The sequence below is a fragment of the Lethenteron reissneri genome, chromosome 18, assembly GCF_015708825.2.
Source record: "Lethenteron reissneri isolate LAM-NWPU_2019-01 chromosome 18, ASM1570882v1, whole genome shotgun sequence".
Lineage (NCBI taxonomy): Eukaryota > Metazoa > Chordata > Hyperoartia > Petromyzontiformes > Petromyzontidae > Lethenteron > Lethenteron reissneri.
The window spans coordinates 10,323,546-10,336,232 of NC_083796.1; the positions used below are offsets into that span (position 1 = coordinate 10,323,546).

At 43.9% G+C, this 12,687-nt stretch overlaps 2 protein-coding genes across 5 annotated transcripts in view; one reads left to right on the plus strand and one right to left on the minus strand.

Moving 5' to 3' along the window:
* LOC133343851 (methyl-CpG-binding domain protein 2-like) overlaps positions 1–5,062 on the minus strand; it is a 44,186-nt gene extending 39,124 nt beyond the window's left edge. For all 4 annotated transcript variants that reach the window (XM_061553768.1, XM_061553767.1, XM_061553766.1 and 1 more), the window contains exon 1: positions 4,881–5,062. In XM_061553768.1, the coding sequence (XP_061409752.1) occupies positions 4,881–4,990 (110 nt within the window). In that variant the 5' untranslated portion in view covers positions 4,991–5,062. The remainder of the gene's footprint in view (positions 1–4,880) is intronic.
* Positions 5,063–11,156: 6,094 nt separating this feature from the next.
* LOC133343596 (ciliary neurotrophic factor receptor subunit alpha-like) overlaps positions 11,157–12,687 on the plus strand; it is a 28,835-nt gene continuing 27,304 nt past the window's right edge. Inside the window, exon 1 of the mRNA XM_061553287.1 lies at positions 11,157–11,442. Coding sequence (XP_061409271.1) covers positions 11,343–11,442 — 100 coding nt within the window. The 5' untranslated portion in view covers positions 11,157–11,342. The remainder of the gene's footprint in view (positions 11,443–12,687) is intronic.

The window sequence follows — 12,687 nt, forward strand, 5'->3', positions numbered from 1 at the left end:
TCATGCACACACGTCTAACCGTCCCGCGCGATGACGTCTTTACATGTGACATCATCTCGTCGTACAACTTGGAACATAACATGATCATCGCCAATTGAATACCTCCAAGGACAATATAATACAGGGACGTGGAAAAGAAATCCATATCCACACAGGATTTTCCTCCTTTTTAACGAATATATACGTGATCCCAAGAAACACTATGAACCCTTTGTGAAACCTCACAAGCTATGTGAGAACTCTGGAGATGCACAAAGGGTATAACAATATAGTTGTACAAAGGCCTAGCGAGACCTCTACTTCAATATGCCATGTGGTGAGTGGAGTGTGTGGTGGGGTGCAGTGGGTGGGAGGTGGGTGCATGTTGGGTGGGGGGAGTAGGTTATTTATGCTGTGAAGTTGGAATGAAGAGGCCAAGAGAAGCACTTCTCCCACCACCTCCTTGCCCGCTGACACTTAAAATGCCCTTCCATGGACCCTGACAAAGAATTGCTGAAAGACTTGACGTGAACGTGAAAAGGGAGCTCCTGGATGACAAAGTTTGACAACAACAAAAACAAAAAAACCCACTTAATAGCAACAAGAGCAGCGTCACTTGTGACACTAAATCGTGACGACAAAGGAATAAAAGCCAGACAAGCCGTACAACAAAAAAGAAAACACGGACCGGAAGGAAAACAGCGCCCACTCATCATGTACATGCGTCATTAATGCTGGTGCCAAAACTGGCATTTTTACTTTAAGAACTGCGTCTCTAATTTCTGCTATCATGCAAACACTCTTTGCGGGAAAAAAATGTCAAGAAAGATACGAATAAAAAGGCTTTTGAAATACTGAAATGATGGCATGAACAAAGATTGACAAATATTGTGGGTGAATATAAGGGGGCAGAAACTGGCATGAAAAAAAGTGTCTATCCATGCTGTTATGCCACTGCATTTACACTGTATCCACAGCCACCGTTGCCATCACCGGTCACACTGTGCACACTTTTAAAGAAGCTACTTCCTTCCCTGTGCTGGCACTTTGTGTGCCTCTAGCGTACCACACTTTGTGACGTTTACGATAGGTGGGCACTATTTCTGGAAACTTGGTACACAGTGATTGGTTGCTACCAACACTGCGAATACGTAATATATCAAGCGCTTGATCTGACATTTCCCCCCTCATTAAAGAACTTAATAAAATGGGATTCTTCCTTGACCTATTTCTTTTTCGTATAAAAAAACTCAAGTGTCAGTTTATGGATGTGCAATTAACACACCACGATCAACATTCCCACTCAATCACTTTAGATACTCAGGACTAGGCTCTAAAGAAAGCCGTCTCGGGTGTGGACCAATCAACTTCAAGGACAGTGCATATTATTATCATTATCAGAGTTGCTTCTTTTTGTTTGCTTTTTTGACTACTTGTGTTGTGGTTATTGCAAACATGATGCCTTGAATAAAGGTGTCAGTTTTGTACCAGTTTAAAAGGGTAAAAACCTACTACTATATTTTGCCACTGGTAAAAGAGATCTCATAGTGTAAATGCTTACCCCGAGCTCTCAATACTCTGATATTGCACTGTGTTTGAGTTGTACGCCTTCTGGTGTCATCTGGTCCAACATCAATGGGGACTAGGCTCTAAAGAAAGCCGTCTCGGGTGTGGACCAATCAACTTCAAGGACAGTGCATATTATTATCATTATCAGAGTTGCTTCTTTTTGTTTGCTTTTTTGACTACTTGTGTTGTGGTTATTGCAAACATGATGCCTTGAATAAAGGTGTCAGTTTTGTACCAGTTTAAAAGGGTAAAAACCTATTACTACACATTAGATACTGTCAGAACAAACATTAGTAGTGAGCAGCTACTAAGTCCGCCACGACACGAAAAGTGGTGAGGTGGCCAGTTGAATGCCCGGCCAAATCGGTCTCCTGCGCAGTAATATTGAGTACAAGTTTTATGGTGAGTCAATATCCGGGAAGCCAAGGCTCGCTTGTGACACAAGTTGCAACTGGCGATTATTGGCAGGAATCAAGCCTGGGTCACCGGGACCATGGCGAAGTCTGAGAAATGCAATAACAACAACACCACCACCAACTCTCGTACACTTACAAAACACAGGGCCATTCACACACCAACTTACACTCACATTCTAACTCACCACACACATTTTTTATATACACACTGTCATCCATAAAAAAAAACACACTCATCCAATCCTCACCAATTCACACATACGAATGGACTTGCTCAAACATCATCTCACATCCACACTAGCACTACTTTACATATGGTATTAACTCCACAAACTCAACGTAGCCTCTCAAGACTATTTGATTATCACATATACTCACTGACAAAAAGCTCACACATTCCCTACACTAAATAATTCACTACAAAAGGCAGCCTCTCACACTCATGTACTCTTACATACATCAACATTCTGTCTTACTGATATGCAGACTTAAGACAGAATGGACTCACACACATACCGATATGCTAAAAAGAGCGTTTCTCACACTCTCATCATCATTGAATCTCACACTGAAAAAACATCACCCATATCGCCTAATAAACCGTTGATCACTGGCACAACCACAACAGCTGCTAATCGCACTGATGGTCACATAACCACAGCGCTTGTGCCAGGCTAGGTGCACTTTGAGGCCACGTTAAATATCTCTGGCAGGTGACGGGACAAACCCATGTGTTAAGGGTTAACATATAATGATGACTGGCCACTGACACACTCTCAAACAATAATTTTGACTCGCACACTGACATGCATATTCACACCCACTAACACTCTCGGACTAGCGTTGTTAAGACATCATCAAAAATCCTAAAATAATATTTGGGCTCCATTATCAACTCCAAAATCATGGTAATCAATAATCGAATCCAGTGGAATGTTCGCACCGAATGCATCGATTGGCACATGCGAACGTTCAAACCGCTGGGCGCTCATCATATCTTGTGGTCTGCTTGAACACACGCGGACATTATGATCATCGTGATTAGCCAAGATAAATCCAGTGCTGGACGAAGACCTCCCGCAGCCATCGTCAATTTCCATGCTCTTACGATGTAACAATCCACCTGCCACTTGCACACGCAAAGATTTCATTGCTCCATCCGAGCGTAACAGCTCCTCTCTCACGCCTTCTCCTCCCCTTGGCTGCCACTGTCATTCATGCTCGACCACCGGTCATCATCACCCCCACGCACAATCATGAATAAGTAGGATAATCGTTAACCTGTGCGTGTTCTCTAATCCACGTGATCCTCTTTGAGCGGTTTCAATGTTACTGAAATGCTTCTTTGCGTTTTTTTTTTCAGTTTGTTCCATTTTCTTCGTTCAAACACTGCATGTGCTTCCGATCTATATATGTAACACCAGTTAGTAGATAGCGATTAAAACACTTTCTTATTCATGCACACTGTTATGGTGCTGCTCCTTACCAAGTTAAGTTTTCCAAAAGCCCTCAAAGCCGTTCTCGTCCACTAATCCATTTGATCATGAACCCGATTCGTCTACAATATCTGCCCAGGGTATATTGTGCTGTGTGTTCACAGTTGTGTCCCTTAGCCCTTAGACAGATATCTCCAATTATTTAGCTAACTTGTTGCACGTGACCTGTGTTGCTGATATTCTATCCAGGGAGGACTTTGCATCCCTCTGTATTGTGGGATATTTTGTCATGTGCAGCAAAATGATAAAACAAAACTTGTTTGTATCGATTTTTGCACGTGAATATCGATAACGATCACGAAACAATATTACCCACCCGACTAGGACTCACACTGAAACTGTTAACACTCCACAGAGCCACTGCCACTCACTCAAATCCACACACGAACATACTCTCATCATAAGCTGTCACACACTGCTACACACGTTGGCACTTTAACACACACACACTGACAAAACACACTCCGATTGACCCACTGACACTAATCCATACTCTCATACAGACCCCACTCACAATCTGGCACACGGGAACACCACACACACTTTACCACACATCAATTCTCACACTCAACAGAACACACGCAACTGTGATCAACAAAACTCCCAAATACACTCAGAAACAGAGACCACCCACTTAAAATATTCTCTCACACCTCGCACACGATCCATCACACACTCATACACCCCGACACATTTTCACATACACACTCACAATGACACACAGACATACTTTGGCACTTGCAATAGCACTCAAGATACACTCCCAGACACTAACACACAAACTCACTCCGCTCTTGACATTGACACACTCTCACACACTCAAAGTGTCACATACTGAAACGCAGAGTAAAACGCAGTGACACACTCACTCTACACATTCACACGGTACACATGCACTGCCTCTGAAACTTAACACCCATAGGAGTCATAGACTAACATTAAGGTTGACATTCACACACACACAGTCTGAGACAAACTCCCTCTGACCCTCACTCACTTTCATTCTGAACCTCGGTGTCTGACATTGTACAAATAGCCCGACACATACTGTTGGAGCAATTGTTTGCGAGCACTCATGAAGGCCGGTAACGGGCACACGAGAAGGGCGGGTGGTCAGCACCACGTACAGGGCTACCTTCATCTCGCTAGTGGCGATGTTTACACACAACACCACGTACTCATTTGAGGCCGAGTCAACCTAGGGGGTGGCCCAGAAGCACTTTATAAATAATCATTAGTGGCGTTGCCCGTTTGCCGGGCTCGCGTAACCGCTGCACCACCGCTCCCCACACTCAAACGCATTTGCTCACACGCATTTGCTCACACGCAGCACGCACACTGACTCTGACCCTTACTCACGAGAACCCCACTCTCCACCCCTTCACTCCGCCTCTCCACTCACCACCGTCTGTCTACTCACCTGTAGTAGTACACGTCGGTCTTGCCGGCCGACAGCCCCGACTTCCGGATAACCTCTTCTCGTTTCCAGCCGAGAGGCAGAGCCGGGCAGTCGCTCCGCCGCTTCTCCATGCCGGGCTTGCTCGCCCGACCCCGCCTTGACCTGACCTGACCTGACCCGACCCCGCCTTGACCTGACCCGAGCTGACCCCGCCCAACCCCCCGCACGCGTGACCGCTCTGCGCGCGCGCGCACTCTCCTCCCCCTCTTCTCGCACTCTCTCTCGCTCGTGTTTCCGGCCCCCCGAAAACCAACAGCCCCCCCCTACCCCACTGCTACCGCCCACAAACTCAACAGCCCCTGCCCACAACTCCAAAAGCCCCGCCCACAAACACGGAAGCCCCGCCTACAAACACGAAAGCCCCGCCTACAAACACGGAAGCCCCGCCCACAAACACGGAAGCCCCGCCTACAAACTAAAAAGTCCCGCCCACAACCCAACAGCCCCCCCCCCACCCCATTGCTACCGCCCACAAAACGACAAACCCCGCCCACAACCCAAAAAGCCCCGCCTACAAACCTAAAAGCCACGCCCACAATCACGGAAGCCCCTCCTACAAACACGGAAGCCCCGCCCACAAACCCAAAAGCCCCACCTACAAACACATAAGCCCCGCCCACAACCCAAAAGCCCCCGCCAACAGCCCCACAACTCAACAGCCCCGCCCACAAACCGACAAGCCCCGCCCACAAACCGACAAGCCCCGCCCACAAACCGACAAGCCCCGCCCACAAACCGACAAACCCTGCCTACAACTCAACAGCCCCTGCCCCCATTAGCGCCCCAACCAGCCCCCATTACACCCCCCCCCCCCCCCACTGTAACTATGGTCACGCCTCTTAAACACCCTACAACCAATCACAGCCGTTCAGCCCGGTCCCCCCTGGCCCACAAACCACGCCCACTTCCAGCCCCGACTCGCGCAATCGCCGTCGAGTGACGTCGCCACGTTTTTGAGTGACGTCATCGCGCATGACCCTGGGTCGTTTCACCCACCACGGGAACGCAACTCCCTCCGCGCGCCGTCAACTCCCCCCCCACCCCCCCCGCGGACTCGACCGCGTCACGCCACACGAGGTTCCGTTTCCGTGTTCCTCCGCACAGAATCGACGAAGTCCCACGAGGAGGGGTCCCACACCCCGACGGATGAGTCACGGCCGCGAGTTTTAAGACGCATTTTAATCCGTAATGTAGGTTTAGAAGGTCGCGTAAATGCGAAATGTGTCGTTAAACCCGCCACCGCCAATTGGTTAAAGGTTGTCACGTAAACAGAACGTGCCAATTCGTCACTATTACAGCAACGCCGGAGTGTTGGAGAGCAAATCCACAACATTATGTAATAACACAATACTACAACCCCCCAAAGACAAAGATCCCCCGTATAGCCTTAACAGACTGTTGGGGCAAGTGCTGTTAGCGAGCACCTATTGAGGCTGGAACGGCACACGAGGGGGGTGGGTGGCCAGCACCACGCCCGGCCGCCTTTGTCTCCCCAGTGGCGATGTTTTAACGCACCAGGCAATGATTTGAGGCTGAGTCGACCTAGGGGAGGCCCAGTACCGGTTCAGATGTTGGCCGTGAGCGGGAGTCGAACTCGGATCGCCGGGTTCGTAGTGCAGAGCGCTGACCACTACACTACCGCTCCCCACAACTACCCCCCCCCCCCCCACACACACAGACACCACGATCCGAAAGCTCTTCAAAGTAAGGGGCCGTCCATAAATGACGTCACGCGATTTTGGACGATTTTTGACCCCCCCCCCCCCATCGTCAGACGGCGTCACAAAAATTCAGACCCCCCCCCCCCCACCAAATATGACGTCACAAAGCTGTGCCCCCCCCCCACAAAAAACATGCTTCAAATCGCTTGAAACTATTGTCATTGTAATACGTATTTAATGTGGCGCTGCATTCTGATGTTGTAGGAGAAAACATTTAATAAAAAGTCCATTTAATTAAGTAGAACGTGCTGTCTATATTTATTTAAAGTTGCGCGTTTTGATGTGACGTCACATTTCTCAATTTACAGAATGATATACTATTGGGTGATCACATGAACAACATCTTCAGTGACGTTTTCAATGCATTTTAATGCCCTTGAAAATGACAAAACGGACAGAATTCCATTGAAAGTATTTTGTTGAACGAGACGCAATTTCCGCGGCGTTTTGCGGCCACTTTGTAGAGTTAAGGAGAACTATGAAGATTATCATCTTTGGATACTAGAACGCAACATTAATGTTTCGTCACTAGGGGGTGCGTTCAACTCAAGTAAAGATACGTTTATAATCAGTAAAGATACTTTACTTGATACAGCAATCGTGCTGTGACGGTTCCACCTGAAGACGGAAGCTTGTGTTGCCTCCGAAACGTCGTGATTTTTATTTTATTTTTATTAGTTTAATTTTTTTTTACCTACGTGACTTTACCGAAAAAACCTAAGAGTATGAATCCTTGCAGTCACGAAAGCTTCAAATCTATAATGTCTTTAATCATTGTTGAATCTGTACAAGATTGCATTTTCGCTTCAATAGCATTCTCATTCTTCTTCTTGGTTCTTTCGGTAAAGTCACGTAGAAGGGAAGTAATAAAATAATAAAAATAAAACATAATAATTGTATTATATTATTTTATTAAGTTTTATTTTTATTATTTTATTACTTCCCTTCTACGTGACTTTACCGAAAGAACCAAGAAGATGGATCCCTGCAGTCACGAAAGCTTTAAATCGAAATTTAGCATTCTCATTCTGAAAGGATATGACGAGTTCTTATTTTCCAAGTAATTTTTTATTCTCACGAGCATGCATTCCATCAAACAGGCTGGACCCAGTAACTTTTACTGTAACAAGACACCACGTGCTGCCAGTGACAACAATAACACTCGAGTTCTCGTAAAATTGGCACTAAATAACTTTACTTCTGCCAAATGTTCAGAGTAATTGTAATAGATAGTGGTGTTTAGACCCTCCAATAACACAACGTGTTTGAGCTCAAGTTGGAAAAAAGTATTCACACACCCTGATAAAAAATACAATTTTCGCATAGTATGTATTGTTAGTAATCAAGAGTTAGGCGTGTTAAGTGATGACATCGAGCACCAGAGTTTACTAGGCCCTAGGAATATGTTTTAATCAACTCGATTTTTAAAAACACACATGAGCTTTTTATTATCTAGTTATGATGATGTGATCTGCATTGTTTTCCTTATTTGTTGGCAAAAAACATTTCTCGTAAATTCATAACAGCCTTTCGTGTACAAATGGTTATTGAACAATTCTGGAAAATGTTAGTGGTACAGGAAACATTATTTGCTCACCACTGCCGGCCCAGCTCAGATGGGTCACGATGACCTGCTTGCTTGCAAGTTCAAGGTCTACTCAATTTAAGCTCACATCTATGTCTTTGTTTCCATGTCCTAATGAGAGTTGAGACCTAATGTCCCAGGCTTAATGTTGATTCCCACAAGCAAAGGCAATCTTACTTTGACATCTCGACTCACCTGGCATGGCCAAGTATTACACTTTTTTTCACCTAAAAATACTTTGAGTTGGCAATTGTTTGTAAATGCAAAATGCCCCCACAGCAAGAACACACACTTCTGCACAGTCTCATTAACTCCAACTTTTGGCTTTAGATTATATCATTTGCACAGATTGGTTTAATCAGCAGGTGTAATTCTGTATTTATAGTACTGTATCCAATTGTCAAAGGGACAATCAAGAAAAATATATATAAGAATCAGAAACAGTAATATTCATAAGTTAAAATTTCGGATTGATGACAATTATTCAAGTGTTTCTATATATTATCTCATACCATTTTTAATTATATACATTTTATTTAGTAAGGAAATGAGACGGCTGTTGATCCAGGGGGAAAGTAAATCTGTATCTTTCAGTGTGGATTGAAGGTTCAGTGTTTGATAGTGTACAGCTGTAATATTTAAACAGGGTGAAAGCCATGGGATTATGAAGTCAACGGACGGTGTCATGGCCAGTATCTTTCCATGCGTCTCTCTCTCTCTGTGTCTCTCTCCTCATCTTTCTCCCCCTATCTCTCACGTCCATTTTTCTCTTGCTCTCTCTCTCTGCACGTCTCCCCCCTCCTCAATTCTCTTCTCGTTGCGTGTGTAAGTTCCCAGTGTGTGTGCTTTGCTTATCTGCATTTATGTGCACATGTATACGTGTGCCTGGGTATATGGCTATAGATGAATACATTTATCAATCTATCCATCTTACAGAAAAAAGTATTTGAATAGGTGGTTGCAAAAATGTTTGCTTCTAAAAAGGGGGTCGTGGCCCTGAAAGGTTTTGAGAAACACTAATCTATAGAAATGTTGGGCTGTCAAAATATGCATACCTATCCCCAACACAAGGCATTTCTCTGGAAGCACTAATGCTAACCACAAACCATTAAGCCACCCATCATCTCCACCTCAAGTAACATAATTATCATTTCGGTAAGCCGAAACAAAGTTTTGAATTTCCTTTAATTAACCCTTAGGTGGAGCTATACTCAAAGTAAACTCATATTGGTGCGCGTAAGTTATTGCATATCGGTTTTATTTTAGCTAGGGATACAGACAACCATTTCTCTGAGTGACCTGGTGACGCTGCATGTGATATTCTTCATGATATCTAATATCTGATAAAGTCTCTTTAGACCCAACTAGACGCATAACAACATAAAACCAAATATATATTATTGTGTTGAAGTATAAAGTACAGCTTAAAATGTACATTTTACGTGAGAAATACAATTATTTGCACTGGCAATTAATTTGTTTAATTTCATCTAGAGCTGAGCGATTTCATAATTTATAGCTGGGAACTGCAATTTCATTATGAAGATTCAATATCATTCTTAACGGGAACAAGGAATAATTGAATTGTGTGGGCGACCTGTTTGGAGCTTCGCGTATTCGCGTTTTCAGGTGAGTAGTAAGGGGCCGTCCATAAATGACGTCACGCAATTTTTGACGATGTTTGCCCCCCCCCCCCACCTCGTCACATGACGTCACAAAAAGTCAGACCCCCCCTCAAATATGCTCTGCCCCTTCCCCCCCCAAATTTTTTTTTTAACATGCTTCAAATCGCTTTAAACTATTGTCATTGTAGTGCGTATTTAATGTGGCGCTGCACTCTGATATTGTAGGAGAAAACATTTATATTAAAACAAGTGTATTTAATTCAGTAGAACGTTTCGATTTAAAGCTTTCGTGACTGCAGTATTTTATTATGTTTTATTTTTATTATTTTATTATTTCCCTTCTACGTGACTTTACCGAAAGAACAAAGAAGATAAGTAGAACGTATTGTCTATATTTATTTAAAATTGCCCATTTTGATGTGGCGTCACATTTCTCACCCCTCCCCCCCCCGTCGTCACACATCGTCACAAATGTCTGACCCTCCCCCCCCCCCCAGGTGCGTGACGTCATTTATGGACGGCCCCTCAGGTAAGTCCCTTGCAAGGACAACCAAATGCAAAACAAATCATCTCCAAAGAAAACTCTTCACGTAAGAGAAAAATTACAGCACTTTTGGCAATCTACTGCTCGTCGAAAGCTTCATCACGATGTGTGAGGCATGGGGCTGTGCTATACAGCTCATCCCACTGGTCAGCGCGTGATGATGTATAAGCCATTTGAAGTACTACAATCAAATGTTTAATTTATATTTAACAAACCGATGCCAAACAATAACTGCTCAATTTGCTTGTTTTGCAAACAATAGTGTGATTGAAATGATATCTGGAGCCACAGATTTATTTAAAATCGTAATACATTTTTGAGGGGATAAGGCAATTAATTATTTTGTTTACAAACTACAGTACAGTCAGTATAATTGCTGTATATCCTTCACAAACGAAGGACATTTACGTAATTTCCCTGGTCAGATCTCCCACAATTGAGAAAACATTAAATCAGCCGTCCAGGCAAAGCCACTGAAATAGAACATACAGTACAATTTGTTTTGTCAAATAAACAATCATATCTTTTTTTTTATGACATTATCTCCCTCCCCCCTCCTTTTCAGATCTTATATTAAGTTTCAGCTCCTGTCAAGAACCGTTTGTGAGTGTCCAGTTTTTTCCGGAGTTTAAGTTTTCAATGCGGATGTGGCAAAGCCAGAGAGTCTAAGGGTCAGTCGACCGTTCGAACTGGCTTCTAGGTTCCTCCTTGTGAGGGCACATTTAGCCGTATCGACAGTTTTATTGCCCACTACCGCGTTATTTGCGTTTTAAGGAGGCAGAACTAAAAAGTGACGCCGTCATTAATGAAACGAGCATGAAAACTGCAGCCTTAGCTCGCTAGCAACATCGACGCTGCTGTGAGCTTAACTAGAAATGGAGGACAGAATGCTCAAAGTAACTAAACACAGCGGAGTGTTGTAGACCTATTTATCCTCACGGTTAAAACATGAATATCAATTACTGTCGTGAATTCACAGTCATGGTGCTTTTAGCGTTATGCTTGAATCGGTGTGTAGAACCCCGTCTGAAAATCTGCAGAGAAAAAGGTGAGTGTTTTAATTGTTAAACACATTTATTGCTACGTTGATGATGATGATGGTATATATCAGAGTAAATACAACACAAGTAATGTCCAGCGTGTACAATTGTTGCATAACATCAGAAAAATACATTGCACACACTTTGCTGGTATATAATTTCAGCTGGTATATCATTATAATCACCCATGATTGATCCACTGCTGGATTAAGGCCATCACATCTATCAGAGTCTCACGATTCAGCAATCCATCTAGCTTGTGATTTCATAATTCCATCTCCACGGCAGACATCCTCACGTGCGTCTTTTTTGTTTCTCTGCCTGTAATGCCATCGTTAGTTTTGACCACCACTGGCCCATCATCCATTCGAGCACATCGCACCTGTTCTGTTGCCTCTCCCCTGGCTACCGGTCAAGTTCTGAGTGGACTATAACATCCTGCTGCTGAACTGCCAGGGTCTTGATGGGTTAGCTCCACAATATTTGCAGGAAACTGAACCATTTATATTCTCCGGCGAGGTCCCTGATATGTTAGGATCACCTTAATTTTTAGTACTTCAAGGTCGAGGTTCCTGGGGTGATCGGGGTGATCTGGGTTTTGCCTGCACTGTCCATCTCCCAGACTATGGAACGTTTTCCCTTTGGTAATCAGACTCACCTCTCTAAATTGACCTTCACCCTAAGTTGTATGTATGTTGAAGGTATATAGCCTTTGCCCTGGTTCTGTTTTATGTTCTGCCTTCCACACATGGCACATTGTGACCTACGGGTGAAATGGACCTTACAAATTCACATTGTTATCATTATTAGTGGCGTGTCCTGCTCAAGCACGATTACTTTTCCTAATAGCCCATGTGATGGTTCTAACTTGTGTGTGTGTTCGCCGATTCTGTGTTCCTCTGCCTGGTTTACAGGTGATTTCTTTTTTTATTTCTAAACAAAATCAATTAGTTGAGCTATCGAATGATGTGTGTTGCATGTCGTTCTATTTTTGTGTGGAAATGTGTTGTGTGTGTGAACAAGCTACTGAGCGGTGTAATGGCCTGCTTCTGCTTAATCCTTCCCTGTGGATCTCTGTGAATGTGCAGACATTGCTGCTTTTAGCTTATTAGTGGAGCATTATACAAAGCGTGGAAAATGTCACTTATCTGATTTACCACCATGCGGCTAACGAAACAAACAACTGATAACAGGAGCTAAGTTCCTATTCCTTTTTTGCAGCTATAAAAAATAAATGTTGTCTTGCATTGTTT